Source organism: Stegostoma tigrinum, chromosome 1 (assembly GCF_030684315.1).
Source record: "Stegostoma tigrinum isolate sSteTig4 chromosome 1, sSteTig4.hap1, whole genome shotgun sequence".
NCBI lineage: Eukaryota > Metazoa > Chordata > Chondrichthyes > Orectolobiformes > Stegostomatidae > Stegostoma > Stegostoma tigrinum.
In genome coordinates, this window is record NC_081354.1 from 51,635,618 (window position 1) to 51,658,703 (window position 23,086).

General features: G+C 49.7%; 1 protein-coding gene across 4 annotated transcripts in view; it reads left to right on the forward strand.

Moving 5' to 3' along the window:
- The window catches only part of fhip1aa (FHF complex subunit HOOK interacting protein 1Aa), a 159,147-nt gene that overhangs the window by 113,401 nt on the left and 22,660 nt on the right, over positions 1-23,086 (forward strand). For all 4 annotated transcript variants that reach the window (XM_048526956.2, XM_059645280.1, XM_048527045.2 and 1 more), the window contains exon 9: positions 22,210-22,412. In XM_048526956.2, coding sequence (XP_048382913.1) covers positions 22,210-22,412 — 203 coding nt within the window. The remainder of the gene's footprint in view (positions 1-22,209; positions 22,413-23,086) is intronic.

Consider the following 23,086-nt stretch of genomic DNA (forward strand, 5'->3'; position numbering starts at 1 on the left):
GGGTGGGTATATGAATAGGAAAGGCTTAGAGGGATATGGGCCAAATGCTGGCAATTGGGACTAGGTTAGATTGGGATGTCCAATTCATGTGGAAGAGTTGGATTGAAGGGTCTGTTTCTGAATTGTGTAACTCTTTGAGAGTAGGTACATGAATAGGAAAGGGTTTAAAAGGGATATGGGCCAAATGCAGGGAAATGACAATAGTTCAGTTCAGGAAACCTGGTCACAATAGATGAGTTGGGCTGAAGGGCCTATTTCTGTGCTGTATGACCATATAAATCAAGCCCAGCCAATTAACTGCCCCATCAGCCGCTCGATCATTGATAAAGTGATGGAAGATGTCATCAGCGGTCACCTCAGGCAGCTCCTGCTCAGCAATAACCTACTCAGTGACTCCATTTCTTTCTACATAAATAGAAGTACAGGTTGCAAAAGCCAGGTCGTTAAGCTAAATCTACATAACACACTTGTTTAACCCCAGTCAAAATATTGTCCACATTTCCAGGTTCCAGATTAGGAAGGAAAAGATTTTGGAGACAGTGCAGAAAACATAGGAAATAGGAGCAAGAGCAGGCCTGCTCCACCATTCTGTCTGATAACAGCTGAGCATACAATACTGTACCCTGTTCCTGCTTTCTCCACATACCTTTGGACCCCTTTTGCTCTAAGAGCAATATCTAACTCCTCCTTAGAAACATTTAATAATTTGGCTTCCACCACTTTGTGTGGCAGAGAATTCCACAGGCTCACTGTTCTGAGTGAAGAAATTTCTCTTCGTCCCAATCCTCAAAGCCCAATCCCATATCCTTCGACTGTATCCTCTGGTTCTGGACTCCCTGCTCATGGGGAATATCCTTCCTGCATTTATCCTATCTATTCCTGATGGAATTTTATAGCGAGTTTTGAGAAGATTTGTAGCTCAGGTTGAGGTTCTGGATGTGAGTTTCCTCGCTGAGCTGGAAGGTTCGTTTTCAGACATTTTGTCACCTTTATTTGAAAAAATATACTTTATTCGTAAGATGTACAAAAAAATAAAACATATTTACACACCTACCCAGTCATGCAAGCCGCTCTGGATTACCCAGGGGGTACATTCACCAACTAAAGGAAAAAAACTAAGAAGGAGAAAAAAACAAAGCAAAGAAAACACCCCGGCAGTCGACACCCCGCACAGTCCCCATTGGCCCCCTGACCAGTTGGGGAAGGCGCCAGCTGGGCCCAGTTACCAGATAGAGTTCTTTTTTCTATTCTGGACGAGGGGTTTCATACGGTGGTCTTTCCCCACCGCGCCTTGGTGTTGGCTGTCCCAAGCTTTAGCGCGTCCCTCAGCACGTAGCCCTGGACCTTGGAGTGCGCCAGTCTGCAACACTCGGTCGGGGTCAGTTCTTTCAGCTGGCAGACCAGCAAGTTGCGGGCAGACCAAAGAGCGTCTTTCACCGCATTGATGGTCTTCCAGGCGCAGTTGATGTTGGTCTCTGTGTGCGTCCCCGGAAACAGCCCGTAGAGCATGGAGTCCCGCATCACGGAGCTGCTCGGGACGAACCTCGACAAATACCACTGTATCCCCCTCCAGACCTCCTGCACGTAGGCACGCTCCAGAAAGGAGGTGATCGACAGTCTCGTCCCCCCCGCAGCCACCTCGAGGGCAGCGTGCGGTGGCGCAGAGATTCCTGGCATGCATAAAAGGATCTCACTGGCGGACCCCCTCTCACCGCCAGCCGAGCATTGTCCTTGTGCTTGTTTGAAAGTTCTGGCGATGAGGCATTCTGCCAAACGACTTTGGCAGTCTGCGTGGGGAACCACATGACGGGATCCACCCTCTCCTTTTCCCGAAGGGTCCCGAGGATACTACGTGCTGACCACTGCCTGACGGCCTTGTGGTCAAAGGTGTTTCTTTTCAAAAATTTCTCCACGAAGGACAGGTGGTACGGGATGGTCCAACTACTCGGAGCGTTCCGCGGCAACGAGGCCAGGCCCATCCTTCGCAACACCGGGGACAGGCAGAACCTCAGTAAGTAGTGACACTTGGTGTTTGCGTACTGAGGATCTACGCACAGCTTGATGCAGCCGCACACAAAGGTAGCCGTCAGGGCGAGGGTGGCGGTCGGTACGCCCTTTCCCCCCATTTCCCAGGTCTTTGTACATGGTGTCCCTGCGGACCCGGTCCATCCTCGACCCCCAAATGAAGTGGAAGATGGCCCGGGTGACTGCAGCGGCGCAGGTCCAGGGAATAGGCCAGGCCTGCGCCACATACAACAGTATCGAAAGCCCCTCGCACCTGACAACCAGGTTCTTACCTGCGATGGAGGGGGGCCGGAGCGTCCACCTGCCCAGCTTCTGCTTCAATTTGGTGATACACTCCTCCCAAGTCTTAGTGCATGCCCCAGCTCCACCAAACCAAACACCCATCACCTTCAGGTAGTCTGTCCTGACTGTGAAGGGGATGAAGGAGCGGTCGTCCCAGTTCCCAAAGAACATGACCTTGTTCTTACCCCTATTGACTTTGGCACCAGAGGCCAGTTCAAACTGGCCGCAGATGTCCAATAGTCTACTCACCGACCGACGATCGGTGCAGAAGACGGCGACATCGTCCATGTACAGGGAGGTCTTGACCTGAAGGCCTCCGCTGCCTGGGATAGTCACGCCCTTCAGGCTCACGTCCTTCCTGATGGAGGCGGCGAAGGGCTCCACACAGCACACGAACAAGGCAGGAGAGAGCGGGCAGCCCTGCCTGACTCCAGATCTAACAGGAAAACTGTCTGATTCCCACCCGTTGATCGAGACTGCGCTAACGATGTTGGCGGAGAGCAGCCGGATCCAATTGCGGGTGCCCTCCCCGAACCCCAATTTGAAGAGGACGTCCCTCATGTAAGCATGAGAGACCCTGTCGAAGGTCTTCTCCTGGTACAGGCTGACGAGGCAGGTGTCCACCCGCCTTTCCTGTACGTAGGCGATCGTATCCCTGATGAGCGCGAGGCTCTCAGCGATCTTCCTGCCCAGCACAGCAAGGTTTGGTCAGGATGAATCACTGACTCCAGGATAGACCTGACCCGGTTGGCTATGATCTTGGCCAGGATTTTGTAGTCCACGTTCAAAAGTGAAATGGGACGCCAATTCTTAATTTCTTCCCTCTCCCCCTTCCTCTTGTAAATGAGGGTGATGATGCCCTTCCTCATGGACTTGCACATTTCCCCTGCCCGAAGCGCACTATTGTACACCTCCAGCAGGTCCTGGCCGACCAGGTCCCACAGAGCGGAATACAGCTCGACCGGTAAGCCATTGCTTCCGGGAGTCCTATTCCTCTCCAAGGAACTTGAGGGCTCTGGTCAGCTCGTCCAGGGATATCGGCCGGTCCAGCCACTCCCTCGTGCCGTCGTCTAAGACCTCCGTGATAGACGACAGGAATGACTCGGAGGCCGTGCTGTCCGTAGGCTTCGTGTCGTACAGTCTGGCATAGAAGGATCTGCTGATCCTCAAAATGTCGGGCCGAGACGACGTCACCGAGCCGTCGTCCTCCTTCAGCCGACTAAGCACAGAGCTCTCTTTGTGCACCTTCTGAAAGAAGAAACGCGAGCACATCTCGTCCTGCTCCACGGAGCGGACTCTGGACCGGAAGGTTATCCGGGAGGCCTCCGCGGCGAAGAGCGAGGCTTGCTGGCCCCTCACCTCGGGGAGGTCCTCCGTGACATCGACCCCCATCAACTGCAGAAGGAGCAGGTTCTGCACCCTTTTCTGGAGTCACGACAGCTTTCCCCGCCTCTCTTGCCTTTGAACACCCTTGAGGACAAAGAACCTCTTGATGTTCTCCTTCACCGTCTCCCACCAGTCGCCTGGAGACTCAAAGAGGGGTTTCACAGTTCTGCAACCGGCGTACACCCTCTTACCTCCTCGACATTCTCTGGAGTCAACAGAGTTGTGTTGAGCTTCCACGTCCCCTTGCCGGCCGGCTGGTCGTCCTATAAGTGACAGTCGGCCAGCAGGAGGCAGTGGTCAGAGAAGAACACCGGCTCGACGCCGGTGGACCTGACCGAGAACGCCCGTGACACAAACAGGAAGTCTATCCTTGAGCGGATAGACCCGTCTAGCCGCGACCAGGTGTACCTCTGCTGCGCTCCGTCTGCAGGGGTGCTGAAGACGTCGAGCAGCTTGACGTCCTTCACCGTGCCCATCAGGAATCTGGACGTGACGTCCAGTTGACTCCCCCCACCCGCTGTCCCCACGCCGGACCTTCCATCTGCATCAATGATGCAGTTGAAGTCTCCGCCTAGGATGACCGGCCTGGACGTAGCCAGCAGGGGTGGAAGCCGCTGCAGGACGTCCAACCGCTCACTCCGTACCACTGGGGCGTACACGTTGATCAGCCTCAGGGGAGCATTCCTATAGGTGATGTCAGCCACTAGGAGGCGCCCCCCCCCCACCACCTCCTGAACTTGAGAGATGGTGAAGTTGTGCCCCCGCAGCAGAATAGCCAGGCCCGAGGAGCGACAGTCGTTACCCCCCGACCAGATCGAAGGCCCACAGGTCCAGGCGCCGGACCATTTCCCGTACCTGCCGAGGTGCGGTATCCCGCACTCCTGCAGAAACAGGAGGTCCGCCTCGATGGTGGTCAGGTAGGCCAACGTGGACACACATCTCGCGGTTGACTTGACGCTGCGCACATTAATGCTCACAACTCGTACCCCCATTGTGGGCAGTGACCGCAGTACCCTCCCCAAGTCCAAGGTCCAGCCCCTCCATCTGTCCCTTCATGCCCATTGCTCGGGCTAACTGCTGGATGCTCTCCGGGCTCAGGAAACCGTCCGTGCTGCCTTCCGGGTGGCATCCCCCCGTCAGCGGTGCGGAGGCAGGAGCGTCCGGCTCTGGGTCAGGCTGGGAACGCGCTGTTTCCTCCTTCCCGCCTGGAAGTTCCGGGGGGCCCTCCAGTGCTCCAGCGGCACTTGACTGGGTGTCGGAGGGAGCCTCAGGATGCCTCCCGTCACCTGGAAGTGGGCTGCTGCCTTCCTTCTCCCTCGAGATCTTTAACTTCTGCTTCGGGTGGGCCCTCTCCGAATCCCCCTCGTCAGAGGAGCTCTTATAGCCCCCCTGTAGCTGCCTCTTCCCGCCTGATGGTTGTGGTTCCTGGGCCCGTCGACGCACCTTCCTCCTCGCTTTCCGGACTGTTGTCCACTCCCCTGGGTCGCCTGTCGCCGCCTCCATCGACTCCGGGTTGTCGGGGGGGATCGGAGCCTGCAGGGGTGCTTTGCTGGCCTCGGGCCCATCCTGCGGGGCTGGGCCCTCCTGCACGGCCTGGCCCTCCTGCACATTAGTGGGGTCCTTGCTGGGCCCTGGTGCCTTCCTCTCCTCCAGGGTGGCTGGCCCCGCATTGCCCCTGCTGGCGACCTGGGCGTAGGTGGTCCCCCACCGCGAGCATGCCCTATAGAGGTGGCCCACTTCCCCGCAAAGGTTGCAGCTTCTCTCTTGTGGGCAATCCTTTGCAAGGTGTCCCTCCTCCCTGCAGTTCCTGCGGATGGTGGCTTTGCAGTCGGTCGCCACGTGACCTGACCTACCACAGGCATGGCAGACTTGAGGTTGCCCTGCATAGGTCAGGTAGCCCCTGCTCCCGCCGATTGCGAAGCTGGACAGTGGGTGTACGACATTCCCGTCCGCGCCCATCCTCAGCGTCACCTTGACCTGCCTCTTACTCGTCCAGATGCCAAAGGGGTCCATGATGTCAGTTAGGTCCCCTTCCACCTTCACGTACCTTCCGAGGAAGGTCAGGACATCAACTGCTGGCAGATGTGGGTTGTACATATGTACAGTCACCATACGGCTCCTCTGCGCTGGCATCACAAACAGCGGGACAGCGGTCAATACAGAGAGGGGCCCCCTCACCTCCTTTCTCCTTGAAAACCTCCAGGAAGCGCTCACAAAGCTTGGCACTCCTGAAGGTCACGTCGTAAAAACCTCCTCCGGGGAAATCCTGCAGGCAGTAAATGTCCGCAGCAGCGAACCCACAACAGTCCAACAGGACCCTCTTCATGAAGAATGTGCGGTTCACAGGTGCACCTTCATCCACCTTCTTTACAGAAACATGGATGGTGTTCTGGACCCCCTGACCTGGGGCATGAGCACTTGCCGCAGCCATCGTTGCAGGTTGGCTGCTCCCCTGAACCAGCGTTAGGCCGAAGCCAGCATCAAGATCCACTGGTTGCAAGGGTGCACAGCCAACCTGACATCCTCCTTTCACCTCCAAGACAGCACTCTCCTCCTCTCGGTCCACAAGAGAGTGGGTCTTTATTTTGTTCCAGATGTAAGCAGGTTGACTGAGTTGTAAGGTTTGTTCCCAGATGTTTCGTCACTTTTTTTTATTTGAAAAAATATACTTTATTCATAGAATGTACAAAAAAATAAAACATTTATACACCTACCCAGTCATGCAAGCCACTCCGGGTTACCCGGGGGTACGTACACCAACTAAAGGGAAAAAAAAAAACAAAACAGAGAAAAAAGAAACAAAGCAAAGAAACCGCCCTGGCAGTCGTCACCCCGCACAGTCCCAGTTGGCCCCCTGACCAGTTGGGGAAGGCGCCAGCTGGGCCCAGTTACCAGATAGGATTCTTTTCCCTTTTCTGGACGAGGGGGCTCATACGGTGGTCTTTCCCCACCGCGCCTTGGCGGCGGCTGCCCCAAGCTTTAGCGCGTCCCTCAGCACGTAGCCCTGGACCTTGGAGTGCGCCAGTCTGCAACACTCGGTCGGGGTCAGTTCTTTCAGCTGGCAGACCAGCAAGTTGCGGGCAGACCAAAGAGCGTCTTTCACCGCATTGATGGTCCTCCAGGCGCAGTTGATGTTGGTCTCGGTGTGCGTCCCCGGAAACAGCCCGTAGAGCACGGAGTCCCGCGTCACGGAGCTGCTCGGGACGAACCTCGACAAATACCACTGCATCCCCCTCCAGACCTCCTGCGCATAGGCACACTCCAGAAGGAGGTGATCGACAGTCTCGTCCCCCCCGCAGCCACCTCGAGGGCAGCGTGCGGTGGCGCAGAGATTCCGGGCATGCATAAAGGATCTCACTGGCAGAGCCCCTCTCACCGCCAGCCAAGCAATGTCCTTGTGCTTGTTTGAAAGTTCTGGCGATGAGGCATTCTACCAAACGACTTTGGCAGTCTGCATGGGGAACCACACGACGGGATCCACCCTCTCCTTTTCCCGAAGGGTCCTGAGGATACTACGTGCTGACCACTGCCTGACGGCCTTGTGGTCAAAGGTGTTTCCTTTCAAAAATTTCTCCACGAAGGTCAGGTGGTACGGGATGGTCCAACTACTCGGAGCGTTCCGCGGCAACGAGGCCAGGCCCATCCTTCGCAACACCGGGGACAGGTAGAACCTCAGTAAGTAGTGACACTTGGTGTTTGCGTACTGAGGATCTACGCACAGCTTGATGCAGCCACACACAAAGGTAGCCGTCAGGGTGAGGGTGGCGTTCGGTACGCCCTTTCCCCCATTTCCCAGGTCTTTGTACATGGTATCTCTGCGGACCCGGTCCATCCACGACCCCCAAATGAAGTGGAAGATGGCCCGGGTGACCGCAGCGGCGCAGGTCCAGGTAATAGGCCAGGCCTGCGCCACATACAACAGTACCGAAAGCCCCTCGCACCTGACAACCAGGTTCTTACCCGCGATGGAGAGGGACTGGAGCGTCCACCTGCCCAGCTTCTGCTTAAATTTGGAGATACGCTCCTCCCAAGTCTTAGTGCATGCCCCAGCTCCACCAAACCAAACACCCTGCACCTTCAGGTAGTCTGTCCTGACAGTGAAGGGGATGAAGGAGCGGTCGTCCCAGTTCCCAAAGAACATGACCTCGCTCTTACCCCTATTGACTTTGGCACCCGAGGCCAGTTCAAACTGGCCGCAGATGTCCAACAGCCTACTCACCGACCGACGATCGGTGCAGACAACGGTGACATCGTCCATGTACAGGGAGGTCTTGACCTGAAGGCCTCCGCTGCCTGGGATAGTCACGCCCTTCAGGCTCACGTCCTTCCTGATGGAGGCGGCGAAGGGCTCCACACAGCACACGAACAAGGCAGGAGAGAGCGGGCAGCCCTGCCTGACTCCAGATCTAACAGGAAAACTGTCTGATTCCCACCCGTTGATCGAGACTGCGCTAACGATGTTGGCGTAAAGCAGCCGGATCCAATTGCGGATGCCCTCCCCGAACCCCAATTTGGAGAGGACGTCCCTCATGTAAGCATGAGAGACCCTGTCGAAGGCCTTCTCCTGGTCCAGGCTGACGAGGCAGGTGTCCACCCGCCTGTCCTGTACGTAGGCGATCGTATCCCTGATGAGCGCGAGGCTCTCAGCGATCTTCCTGCCCGGCACAGCACAGGTTTGGTCAGGGTGAATCACCGACTCCAGGACAGACCTGACCCGGTTGAAAATGACCTTGGCCAGGATTTTGTAGTCCACGTTCAAAAGTGAAATGGGACGCCAATTCTTAATTTCTTCCCTCTCCCCCTTCCTCTTGTAAATGAGGGTGATGATGCCCTTCCTCATGGACTTGCACATTTCCCCTGCCCGAAGCGCACTATCGTACACCTCCAGCAGGTCCTGGCCGACCAGGCCCCACAGAGCAGAATACAGCTCGACCGGTAAGCCATCATTTCTGGGAGTCCTATTCCTCTGCAAGGACTTGAGGGCTCTGGCCAGCTCGTCCAGGGATATCGGCCGGTCCAGCCACTCCCTCGTGCCGTCGTCTAAGACCTCCGTGATAGACGACAGGAACGACTCGGAGGCCGTGCTGTCCGTGGGCTTCGTGTCGTACAGTCCGGCATAGAAGGATCTGCTGATCCTCAAAACGTCGGGCCGAGACGACGTCACCGAGCCGTCGTCCTCCTTCAGCCGGCTAATCACAGAGCTCTCTTTGTGCACCTTCTGAAAGAAGAAACGCGAGCACGTCTCGTCCTGCTCCACAGAGCGGACCCTGGACCGGAAGATTATCCTGGAGGCCTCCGCGGCGAAGAGCGAGACTTGCTGGCCCCTCACCTCGCCGAGGTCCTCCGTGACATCGACCCCCATCAACTGCAGAAGGAGCAGGTTCTGCACCCTTTTCTGGAGTTGCGACAGCTTTCCCCGCCTCTCTCTTGCCTTCTGAACACCCTTGAGGACAAAGAACCTCTTGATGTTCTCCTTCACCGTTTCCCACCAGTCGCCTGGAGACTCAAAGAGGGGTTTCACGGTTCTCCAACCGGTGTACTCCCTCTTAAGCTCCTCGACGTTCTCTGGGGTCAACAGAGTCGTGTTGAGCTTCCACGTCCCCTTGCCGGCCGGCTGGTCGTCCTGTAAGTGACAGTCGGCCAACAGGAGGCAGTGGTCAGAGAAGAACACCGGCTCGACACCAGTGGATCTGACCGAGAACGTCCGTGACACAAACAGGAAGTCTATCCTTGAGCGGATAGACCCGTCTGGCCGCAACCAGGTGTACCTCTGCTGCGCTCCGTCTGCAGGGGTGCTGAAGACGTCGAGCAGCTTGGCGTCCTTCACCGTGCCCATCAGGAATCTGGACGTGACGTCCAGTTGAATCCCCCCACCCGCTGTCCCCACGCCGGATCTTCCATCTGCATCAATGATGCAGTTGAAGTCTCCGCCTAGGATGACCGGCCTGGACGTAGCCAGCAGGGGTGGAAGCCGCTGCAGGACGTCCAGCCGCTCACTCCGTACCACTGGGGCGTACACGTTGATCAGCCTCAGGGGAGCATTCCTATAGGTGATGTCAGCCACTAGGAGGCGCCCCCCCCCCCCACCACCTCCTGAACTTGAGAGATGGTGAAGTTGTGCCCCCGCAGCAGAATAGCCAGGCCCGAGGAGCGACAGTCGTTACCCCTCGACCAGATCGAAGGCCCACAGGCCCAGGCGCCGGACCATTTCCCGTACCTGCCGAGGTGCGGTATCCCACACTCCTGCAGAAACAGGAGGTCCGCCTCGATGGTGGTCAGGTAGGCCAACGTGGACACACATCTCGCGGTTGACTTGACGCTGCGCACATTAATGCTCGCAATTCGTACCCCCATTGTGGGCAGTGACCGCAGTACCCTCCCCAAGTCCAAGGTCCAGCCCCTCCATTTGTCCCTTCATGCCCATTGCCCAGGCTAACTGCTGGACGCTCTCTGGGCTCAGGAAACCGTCTGTGCTGCCTTCCGGGTGGCATCCCCCCGTCAGGGGTGCGGAGGCAGGAGGGTCCGGCTCCGGATCAGGCTGGGGACGTGCTGTTTCCTCCTTCCCGCCTGGAAGTTCTGGGGGGCCCTCCAGTGCTCCAGCGGCACTTGACTGGGTGTCGGAGTGAGCCTCAGGACGCCTCCTGTCACCTGGAAGCGGGGTGCTGCTTTCCTTCCCCCTCGAGACCTTTAACTTCTGCTTCGGGTGGGCCCTCTCCGAATCCTCCTCGTCAGAGGAGCTCTTATAGCCCCCCTGTAGCTGCCTCTTCCCTCCTGATTGTTGCGGTTCCTGGGCCCGTCGACGCACCTTCCTCCTCGCTTTCCGGACTGTAGTCCACTCCCCTGGGTTGCCTGTCGCCGCCTCCATTGGCTCCGGGTTGTCGGGGGGGAATCGGAGCCTGCAGGGGTGCTTTGCTGGCCTCGGGCCCATCCTGCAGGGCTGGGCCCTCCTGCACGGCCTGGCCCTCCTGCACATTAGTGGGGTCCTTGCTGGGCCCTGGTGCCTTCCTCTCCTCCGGGGGGGCTGGCCCCGCATTTCCCCTGCCGGCGACCTGGGCGTAGGTGGTACCCCGCCGCGGGCATGCCCTATAGAAGTGGCCCGCTTCCCCGCAAAGGTTGCAGCTTCTCTCTCGTGGGCAATCCTTTGCAAGGTGTCCCTCCTCCCTGCAGATGGTGACTTTGCAGTCGGCCGCCATGTGACCTGACCTACCACAGGCATGGCAGACTTTAGGTCGCCCTGCATAGGTCAGGTAGCCCCTGCTCCCGCCGATCGCGAAGCTGGACGGTGGGTGTGCGACATTCCCGTCTGCGCCCATCCTCAGCGTCACCTTGACCTGCCTCTTACTCGTCCAGATGCCAAAGGGGTCCACGATGTCAGTTAGGTCCCCTTCCACCTTCACATACCTTCCGAGGAAGGTCAGGACATCAACTGCTGGCACATGCGGGTTGTACATGTGTACAGTCACCATACGGCTCCTCTGTGCTGGCATCACAAACAGTGGGACAGCGGTCAATACAGAGAGGGGGCCCTCACCTCCTTTCTCCTTGAAAACCTCCAGGAAGCGCTCGCAAAGCTTGGCACTCCTGAAGGTCACATCGTAAAAACCCCCTCCGGGGAAATCCTGCAGGCAGTAAATGTCCGCAGCAGCAAACTCACAACAGTCCAACAGGACCCTCTTCACGAAGAAGGTGCGGTCCACAGGTGCACCTTCATCCACCTTCTTTACAGAAACATGGATGGTGTTCCGGACCCCCTGACCTGGGGCACGAGCACTTGCCGCAGCCATCGTTGCAGGTTGGCTGCTCCCCTGAACCAGCGTTAGGCCGAAGCCAGCATTAAGATCCACTGGTCGCAAGGGTGCACAGCCAACCCGACGTCCTCCTTTCACCTCCAAGACAGCACTCTCGTCCTCTCAGTCCACAAGAGAGTGGGTCTTTATTGTGTTTGAGATGTAAGCTGGTTCACTGAGCTGTAAGGTTTGTCCCCAGATGTTTCGTCACCATTCTAGTTAACATCAACAGTGAGCCTCCGACAAAGCACTGGTGTTATGTCCTGCTTTCTATTTATCTGGGTTGGTGATGTCATTTCCTGTTCTTTTTCTCAGGGGATGGTAGATTGGCTCCAAATCAAACACATTGATTTGGAGCCAATCTACCATCCCCTGAGAAAAAGAACAGGAAATGACATCACCAACCCAAGGAAACCTAACCAGATAAATAGAAAGCAGGACATAATACCAGCGCTCGTCGGAGGCTCACTGATGATGTTACCTGGTATGGTGACGAAATGTCTGAAAATGAATGTTCCAGTTCAGTGAGCAAACTCACATCTGGAATTTTATAGATTTGTGATATTTTAAATGTTTATACAAAATTGTCTCTTGGCCTTCTCTTTTCTAAAGAGAATCATCCCAGATTCTACAGTCTATCCATATATCTGTAATGCTGTATCTCTCAAATCATTTCAGCAAATCTCTTCTGCACTTTTTCCAAATTTTAATCTCTGACCTAATCTGGTACCTGTAAATGAACATGTTACTTTGGTTGGGGTTTAGTCTATGTTTTATATAGTTTTAGCAACCGCTATTATGACCTGTTTTTGCAGTCTGTCCTTCTATTTATGTAGGATCCTATTTGTTTTGTTAATTAGTTCTGCCAACTTCAAGATATGTGGACAGACACCCCAAGGTGCAAAATCATACGTTCTGAATCTATTGGTTTTCTCCATTCTTCCTGTCAAAACAAATCGCCTCTCACTGTCTGAATTGAATTTCATCTCCCATGTGGTCACCAATTTATCATACCATGGCCTTGAAATTGTACCTACTTTCCTTAATGTTTGCTATACTAGCAAGTTTTTACATTTCTAAACTATGTCCTGTAACTCTCAGGTTTAAGGCATTAACGTATACTTGCTGGAGTATTGTTAGATTGAAATCAATCAGTCATTACTTTGTCTATTCGCAAGAATGAAAGATCCATGCTAGAGGTAGTTCAAACCACCACTGAGCTAGCGAATGGCTGAAACATAGAAAAGAATCTTAGAATCCATGCAGTGCAGATGGAGGCCATTTGTCCCATAGAGTCTGAACCAACCTCTGAAGATCATCTCATCCTATCCACGTAACACTTTACCAGGACTAACTCATTTAACCTGCACAACCCTGGACATTATGGGGCATCTTAGCATGGCCAGTCCATCCAAGTACACATCTTTGGACTATAAGAGGAAACCAGAGTGCTCGGCAGAAACTCTCACAGACGTGAGGCGAACATGCAGACTGTACACAGTCACTCGAGACTGGAGTTAAACTCTGATCCCTGATGCTGTGAGGCAGCAGTGCTAACCACTGGATCTCTTCTGAAACCATCGACTTCATGGTTTTGATTGAGCCTGAAAGACATCTGCTTGGAAGCTTGTTTCTTTTTCTTACAGACAGCCATTTGTACATACCCTGTTTCTGTTCTGAATACCTTCATTGTTGGAGAAATGCACAGACTAGAGGTAAAACTTTCCACTCTCTGGAGGTGGTAAGCAGGATAAATAATGGGGTGGGTCAGTACCGGAGAAATACTTGTCCCCTTCTCAGTTATGAAGTATTGGACAAGAAAGTCCATTGGGGACTTGAATCACCTGCACTTAAGACCTTAAATTGTCAACTAGTGATCACTTAACAACCTCAGGTCACCACCAATTGATTACCTGCCTTCCAGGCAAGTGAGAAGAATGACTGGGTGCCCTACCTGCTAGGTTGGGATTTGTCTTCCTTTACCCCAACCTGGGCCAATTGGGGTCGGGGCGGGAGGCAAGGAAGTTTGCCACTGAAAGGTAGCCTCTGTCCTTGCGTGAATCACCACACCCCCACTCTCCTCTCCCCACAACCCTCGCCCTGCAAGATCGGAGAAAAAAATGATGAAACTTCTCATCATTGGATACTGCCAAGTCTTGTCTTCCAAAAACTATCTCAGACCCGGAAGCTACTAGATTGATTAGCCAGCAGTTTCTGCTGAGATGGGATTTCAATATTGAGTCTTGTGACTGCTCAAGAAACCCCTGGTTAGTTCTTAACCTATAGATTGGAGCTTGATCTCGGTGTTTTCTCATGAATGGGAACAGTGTGTCCGTTGTCACTGCCCCCACTCTCGGGACCAAGTTTAATTCTGCAATGCCTGCAGTTAAGTATTGGTTATTTCATATTGGCTGATCAGTCATGATTTCTGCTAAAAACACAACCAGCATGTTCCACAGTTTCAATACTACACCCTGAACTAAAGTTATGTTGTTGAATAGCATTAGATTCTACATCCAGGTTTTCCCTCAGCTTTGCCTTTGAAGTCTAGCTCAATTTCTTGATTCTGTCCATTAAACAGTTTCTAATATGTCAGAAAACCTTTCAGAAGGTTTGAGGTTCATTCTGTTCTTGCCTTAAGTTTGCTATGTTTTGTAATAACTACATAAGAATTTGTCTGCAGTAAATTCTGTTTGAGAATGACCGATCTTTATTCCAGCCTTTCAAAGCAACTGTTTCAAATATGGTGAATTCACCAACCCTCCTTGTCTTACTTTCTGGCAGATATTGTTGATGAGTTCCCCTAGTTCCTATCTGGATTCTTAATTGATGCTTAATAGGTTGATGCGCCTGTTGTTTGAGCCACTTTGAGGCATACTTAGACAATTCTTACTCAGCTTTACTGGGGAAGCAGCTTTGTATGTATTGCTTACTTTGGCCTATAGAGGATTGTGGGTTTAGTTCTAAGTCACTCCTATTTGATATAGTGTGAGAGGCAAGTTCTTGCAATCACCCAGTTTCTCCTGAAGGTACTGTCTCAGTTTCATTGGGACGGAGTATTTTCTATAAATATGCTTTCCTATTTGAATGGATGATGATCCTGTGTAAATAATTAGAAATTCTAGCTGATGCTGATGCCATATGGTAATAAATAAAACCTGTATAACCAGCACTGGGCAATGTCTAACATAATGACTAATGAAATATAGTCTCCATACCATTTAACTGGAAAATGTCCTGGAGCTCCAACTGTTTCATCTGTTTTGTAACTTGCATTCCACAGCATTTGTGAGGCAGCACCCCTTTAATTTTAACAGATGTACTGAATAAATATGACCAGTGTAAATGAAAGTGCTGGGTCCTGTGGTGGTGCAGTGGTAGTGTCCTTACACCTGAACTGAGAGACCCGTGTTCAAGTCCCATCTACTCCAGAGATATGTAATTACATGTTTGAACAGCTTGGTTTAAAAAAAAGACTTATAGTGAAGACCCAATTGTGGTTCTTGATTCAGCATTTGAGACTGTCTGGTCAGATGCATTGCCAAGTAGAACAATATCGACATAAAGACAACTATGTGCATCGTCAACATCATGTTTTCCCTGGAACCGACTAACGATACTCATATTTCGATGGTGTGCCATTAGCATTGAGCACATAACAAGGAGGTAATCTCACTTTCTTGTGTCCTTCACTTCTTTGAGATAGCCCTGTTGTTTGTGCGAAAGTTATTGATCAGTCTGAATAAGGAATTGCTGCCTACTTAGGCTCTGTTTCAACACTTCACTAATCTGTTTTTAAACTTACAAGTATCAATACAGTGTTAATGATTAACTTAATATTAAATACTAGCAACTACCAATGCCAGTTAATACATAGCTTTCTTTAAATATGGCAGGTAATATAAACAGTATAAATCCAAGTGACCTTGGAGTAGAATTTGTACAGAAGCCTTCCCCTTTGATCTCCGGCTGCAACTTGCAAAGTCTAAAGGAGGATAGGTAGAGATCTTGTTACGTTGGTACTTGAGGGAACATTTTCTCTCAAAGATTCTTCAGGGTTAGGAGAAGATTATTACACTTGTAAGGCATACAGTGCTGTATATATGTGACCAATTTCACATCGTTTTTAAGCTAGTTTCATTCAGAAGGGAAGGAAACTGAACTTCGCAGTGCTCTTTTCCTTTGCCCAGAATAATGATTGACAAAACAGCAAGGTTCTAAGGATTGTATCAGAGATAATGGGAACTGCAGATGCTGGAAAATGCGAGATAACAAAGCATGGAGCTGAATGAACACAGCAGGCCAAGCAGCATTTTAGGAGCACAAAAGCTGACGTTTCGGGCCTAGACCCTTCATCAGAAAAGGGGGAGGGGGAGGTGGAGGGGGAGAGGGTTCTGAAATAAATAGGGAAGGGGGGAGGTGGATCAAAGAAGGATAGAGGAGAAGATAGATGGAGAGGAGATGGACAAGTTGAAGGGCTGGGGATGGAGCCTGTAGAGGTGAGTGTAGGTGGGGAGTCAGGGAGGGGATAGGCCAGTCCAAGGAGGACAGACAGGTCAAGGGGCGGGATGAGGTTAGTAGGTAGTAAATGGAGGTGCGGCTTGAGGTGGGAGGAGTTGGTAGGTGAGAGGAAGAACGGGTTAGGCAGCCGGGGACGAGCTGGGCTGGTTTTGGGATGCAGTAGGGGGGAGGGGAGATTTTGAAGCTTGTGAAGTCCACATTGATACCTTTGGGCTGCAGGGTTCCCAAGTAGAATATGAGTTGCTGTTCCTGCAACCTTCGGGTGGCATCATTGTGGCACTGCAGGAGGCCCAGGATGGACATGTTGTCTGAGGAATGGGAGAGGGAGTTGAAATGGTTTACGACTGGGAGGTTTAGTTGTTTATAGCGAAGCGAGCATGGGTGTTCTGCAAAGCGGTCCCCAAGCCTCCGCTTGGTTTCCCTGATGTAGAGGAGGCCTCAGTGGGTACAGCGGATGCAGTATAGCACGTTGGCATCTGAGCAGGTGAACATCTGCTTGATGTGAAAAGTCGTCTTGGGGGCCTGGGCCCCTCCCCCCACTGCATCCCAAAACCAGCCCAGCTCGTCCCCGCCTCCCTAACCTGTTCTTCCCCTCATCATTAAAACTGTAAGAAATAGTTTCAGTTCCTCGAGCCAGCTCCACCATTTAACACGTTCATGGCCGATTTCACAAACTTCTCATGTTCACTTTCTTGCCCTTTCCCCATAACCCTTGATTCCCCTACTGATCAAGAACCTGTGCCTTAAATCTACACGGACTTTGCTCCCATGCTGTCTCTGGCAAACCCTCTGAGTAAAGACGTTCCTTCTCATCTCAGTCTTAAATTGGCACCCTGTAAGCCTGAGACTATGCCCTCTGCTCCTAGATTATCCTATGAGGGGAAGCATCCTTTCAACATTTACCCTGTCAAGCCCTTGAGAATCCTGTGTTTCAATGAGATCATCTCTTATTCTTCTAAACTCAAATAAGTTGAGTCCCAACCTGTCAAATCTTTGTTTATAAGGCAATCCCTTCATACTGGGATAATCCTTGTGAACCTTCTCTGAACTGCCTCCAGTGATATTTTTCCTTAAAAAGGCAACCAGAACTGTTCACATTATTCCACATGTGTACACATGGTCTCACCAGCATGTTGTACAGTTCCCGTCAGACTTCCCAACTCATACACTTTAACCACCTTGAAATAAGGGCCAGCATTCCAATGGTCGCCCTGATTACCTGTTACATCTATGAGTTAGCTTTCTCTGTGCACATAAACCCCAAGGCCCTCTGTGTTGCAGCTTTCTACAGTTTTCTCCTTCTAAATAATACTGTATCCATTCATTCTCCCTTCCAAAATGAATAACTTCTTCACATTTTTCCTACATTATAATCCATTTGTTGACCTTTTGCTCACTTAACCTATCAATGGCTCTCTGTAAACTGTACGTATCCCTCTTTTAACTCACCTTTCTACCTGTTTTTGTGTCATCTGTAAATTAGGTTACAGAACATTTGCTTCCTTCCTCTAAATCATTAATGTATAGTATAAACAGTTGTGGTCCCACCACTGATCCTCATGGAACCAGTGGTTACTGTTCACCAAACTGAAAATGAATCCCCTTTCCCCACTCTCAGTTTCTGCCCATGAGACAATTCTCTATCCATGCCAATTTGCTACCTCCACCACTCTTGGCTTCTACCTAATGACTTAACCTTTTGTGAGGTACCTTGTCAAATGCCTTCTGTGAAGTCCAAATACAACACATCTACTGGTTTGCCTGCTATCCGCTCTGGTTGAGACTTCCTTGAAAAACTCTAATAAATTAGTCAGACACAATTTCCCCTTCATGAAGCCATGCTTAATTAGATTATGATTTTACAAATGCCCTGCTGATACTATTTTAATAATTGACTCTAATACTTTTCCAACAATAGATGTTAGACTAATTGGCCTTTGGTTATTTGCTTCTTTCCTCCCCATTTTGAATCATGGACACGTCGTCTGAGGAATGGTCACATCAGCAGTTTTTTAATCCTCTGGAACTTTTCTAGAATCCAATATTTTTGGAAAGTTGCAACCAATGCATCCACTATCTCTGTAACTACTTCTTTTTGGATCCTCAGATACAAGACATCAGGGCCAGGGACTTACCTGCTTTTAGGCCCATTAGTTTGTCTCCTACAACTTCTCTCGTGATTTCAGTGTTAATGGGATGTTTGACGTATCTTCCACCATACAGACTGATGCAAAATATCTGTTCAACTCCTCTGCCATTTCCTTGTTCCCTAAAACTGTCTCCCCTGCTTCTAAGTGCCCTGCGTTTACTTTAACCCGTCTCTTCCTGTTTATATATTTCAAGAAGCTGTTATTATCAGTTTTTTTGTTCCTCACTGGATTGCTCTTGTAGTTTATTTTCTCTGGCTTGTCTTTTTAGTCCTCCTTTGCCAATTTATCCCAGCCTTCAGGGCTGTCATTGACTTTTGCCTCCTTCTGTGCTCTTGCTTTCAACTCAATATTCTCCCTAATTTCCTTGATTAGCCGTGGATGGTTTATCCCACGCCTGGAGTCTTTCCTCCTTACTGGTTTGTATATTTTCTGAGAGTCATGAATTACCTTCTTAAATGTTTGCCACTTCTGCCCTCATTCCCTGCTAATCTGTCTGCCCATTCCAATCAATGACTTCTTTCCCTTGCTATTTTTTTAAAACTCTACCCAAGTGGCCTCTACTAAAGAGGTAAACATGTAGCTCAAAGATTGGTGGTGGGAGAAATGGGCTTGAATTCAGGGAACATTGGCACCAGTTCTGGGGAAGTAGGGAGCTGTTCCAATGGGATGGGCTCTACCCGAATCAACCTGGATCGTCTCTCTCACATGTACTCATTTCGTCTCTTATTTTACATCTTTTCTGTCTCTCCCAAATATTCCTGAGTGTTAAATTCTCCACTTTTTTTATATCCTTGTAACCATGTTTCCATAATGGCTATGAGATCATGTTCATTTACCTTGATTTGCGCTGTCATTTTTGCTTTGTACGTTCAGATGTGAAGCCTTTAATATTGTTCTATTATTGAATTTCCCCAAACTTGTATGGTTCCTTGGTACAATATGACATTCACACATTCTGTCCCATCCTTTGTGTTCTGATAAGAATCAGCCCATCGCTAGCCTGCAATCCTACCTTCTCCTTTTATCTTTGATTTTCTAATTTTCCGTACAACTGAACCCACCTCCCTGATTATTTAGTTTAATGCCCAGGACTCTGGTCCCAGTATGATTCGGGTAGAGCCCATCCCATTGGAACAGCTCCCTACTTCCCCAGAACTGGTGCCAATGTTCCCTGAATTCAAGCCCATTTCTCCCACGACCAATCTTTGAGCTACATGTTTACCTCTTTAGTCTTGTTGTCCCTGTGCCAGTGAGATTATGGCTCAAGTAGTAATCTGGAGATTGTTACCTTTTTTGGTTCTACTTTCAGCTCAGCCCCTAGCTGCTTATATTTCCCCAGCAGAACCTCTTGCCTCATTCTTCCTATATCACTGGCACTTACATGGACCACAGCAATTGGACCTTTCCTCTGCAGCCCAGATGAGATATCCTGAACCCAGGCAGGCAACACTGCCTTCAGGACTTTGATCCTGGCCACAGAGAATAATGTCTATTCCCTTGACTATTCTATCCCCATTTACAACTACATTCCTCTTGTCTCCCCTTGCTTGAATTACTCTCAGCATCATGCTGCTATGGTCAGTTTGTTCATTCCTCCTATAGCCCCTAGCGTTGTCCACACAGGAGGAGTAGCAATACAGTGGGATGCCCACCTCCGAGACCTGTAAGAGGATGTCAGTTAACTGGGTGAGTTGGCTTCGGGACTTGATTGGTGTTGGCAGCTTGTCGAAACCATTCTAGTGGACCCCAGTGACCTAATGGATGCTTGACTTTGGACATCTGCTCCATTGTATCACCAATTATAGGGCTGAAAACAGGCTTAAAAACTTTCCATAATTTCACATTTACACTCGAAGAGATTTTAGTCTTCAAATTGTCACATATTTTGGCAGCAGATATCCAATAAAACATTCATTTATTCCTTGGCCATCTTTATTGTGCACTGAAAGCCATTTCCATGAAATTTAAAATACCATCATCCTCTCAGATTGCAGTGCAACGTCAGGAATTGGCAGTAAGAGTTTCAGCTTAATTGGGTGTTAATTCAAAAATTGTTCTTTTGTTATAATTTGTTACAAAAGTTGAGTTCTGTGTTCGTAAATACCTAATACCTTGGTTTTACATGAAAGCCCTACTGTTCTCTCATTTTGGCTAAGAGGCAGAGTAGTGAAAAGAGTGTTTTCACAATCTCTCGATACCGAAGCAATCCGTTAAAATTATACATGTGAGTTTAAAATTGTTATATACAACTCCTTGTGGCAGTAGCAGAAGCATACTTTTCAAACCCATTTACTTCTCAGAGCTAGTATCATCCAGAGTAAATGATCTAGTCCAGGAACTTCTGAAGACACCAAATGTCTCCTTGGGCGACAGTTTCCCTGAACATTTTCAGTGGAAAGTGCCAGCCACTGCAAACTGCAGCTGTTCACACTAGTGAAGCATGATGTCCAGTCTGACACTTTGTATTTGGCCATGGGTAGACTGCCAAGTCAATCCACCTGTAGAAGCCAGCAATACATATTCCTGGCACATTGCCTCTCCAATGACTTTAATCCCAAAAAGATGAATAAACTCATAATGAGCTCTGTACATTTAAAGATTGAGCTTAGACAATTACTTTAAACCAATGCCAACCTTTGAGCAAGTTAACAAAGTGTGAAGCTGGATGAACACAGCAGGCCAAGCAGCATCTCAGGAGCACAAAAGCTGATGTTTCGGGCCTAGACCCTTCATTGGAGAGGGGGATGGGGAGAGGGAACTGAAATAAATAGGGAGAGAGGGGGAGGTGGACCGAAGATGGATAGAGGAGAAGATAGGTGGAGAGGAGAGTATAGATGGGGAGGGGATGGGTCAGTCCAGGGAGGACGGACAGGTCAAGTAGGCGGGATGAGGTTAGTAGGTGTGAAATGGAGGTGTGGCTTGAGGTGGGAGGAGGGGATAGGTGACAGGAAGAACAGGTTAGGGAGGCGGCAATGAGCTGGGCTGGTTTTGGGATGTAGTGGGGGAGATTTTAAAGCTTGTGAAGTCCACATTAATACAATTGGGCTGCAGGGTTCCCAAGCGCAATATGAGTTGCTGTCTGCCTCCCCCTTTCTTCCTATTTATTTCAGAACCCTCTCCCCATCCCCCTCTCTGATGAAGGGTCTAGGCCCGAAACGTCAGCTTTTGTGCTCCTGAGATGCTGCTTGGCCTGCTGTGTTCATCCAGCTTCACACTTTGTTATCTTGGATTCTCCAGCATCTGCAGTTCCCATTATCTCTGATCACAATTCCATCCTTTGAGCAGTTATTCTATTGTTGTCAGATCCTTGCATCTTAGAAGTTCTTCTCTTTTGCAAAAGTGACATGAAAGGAGTACCATTTGCCAGTATAAAGAAGCAGTTTTTTTCCCTTTAAGTTGTAAGCAATTAACCAGTTCCTCAACATTAAGAATACGAAGCCTCTTTATAATTTTCAGTGTTTTTGAACAGTCTAAAGGGTCAGTACCTTTGAAACCCCTTTGAAATACAACTACTCTGAAAGTGACACCTGACTTTGTGATAGTCCTGAGAAGGTTCAGTCTCAAAATGATGAATGAGGCAAATAGAATAGTAAATAAAATTACGAGTGGTTAGAGAAAAAGGGCAGCGCTAAAGGACCAGGACTAAGAGTCTTTTTACCTTTCTTCTCTTTGTACCGTATTGAGCGATTGCACTGGTTCAAGTTGTAATTGAAAAATCTTATTTCAATTAAAGTGCCTTGTTGATTGTATATCTTCTGCCTGTGATTGAAGATGGGATGTCAAAAGCAACCATTGAAACAGTAAGCTACTTCTACTTGCTGCACTTTTGGTTACAGATAGAGAATGACATTTCATTCTAGGAATATTTTGCCACTTTCAGTAACAAGTTTTGAATAAATTTTAGTCTGCAAGGTTATCTTCCATGAGACACTTAGCATTGGAGAAAAAGTTTGTATAAAGGTGCATTACAGGCAACTTTAATAGGGTGTAACCACTGGGTTTCACAGCTAATTTATAATCATCCTGACATTACTAATTAGAGGGCTTGGCTGTTACAGGTACCTAATACCATGCAATCACATGATGCTGAGCCAGCGTGGGGCAGTGAGGGAAAGAGATTGCTACTCAGTGTCTGCTGCCAAGCTGCTTGCCTTAACTCCAGCCTGCTGTAATTCTGGTATTCAGATGACCCAGAGAGAACATGAGGGCGATGAGTTATTAGGGTCACAGATCACTGATCCATCCCATACTGTCACTGCAGGTATGAGGTTTATTTTTGGAGCATGATTTTATTCAAATTTCTGCAATATAAAATATGTGGAATGACATTTCATCTATTTACTGAAATGATAGTGTTCTTCACAGAAATAATTTATCCATCTTACAATGTGTGGAAGGATAAAACAACATCAACGGCCATAGAGAAATGATAACTTGTAACAGTTGCTTCTTCTATCTAAAAAAAATCCTTTGAGCTCCCAGATAAGACTGAATTGGTGCATTAAGGAAGAGATGGAGAATCCGATCCAGGAGATTAGCAGAAGCGTATATTTGATTAGTTTCCAAGCCTAGTCACTTGCATGTCCCCTGAATCTGTGTAGGCCAGCACTTTCCACTCTCAGCGTTTTAATCTTCTTTTAATCCTATTTCTGTTTAGTTTACAATCAACTCTGCTATGACCCTCTTCTCTCTTTCTTTTTAACATGTTGAAATGTTCCTTTTCCACCACCATATTATCTGCAGAAGGTCCATGACTCCTTTTTCTAAAGTAATGCATATAGTAGCAAACACAATAAATTTGATTGCTTGTCAACTACTGAGCAATGGTTCAGGCTTGGAGCGTGTACCACAGAAGATTTAAGCTAGCCAGCAATTTACAGTATGTTTTAGAACCCTGTTACACCTTGATGAGACACAGCATTGAAAGTCATTAAC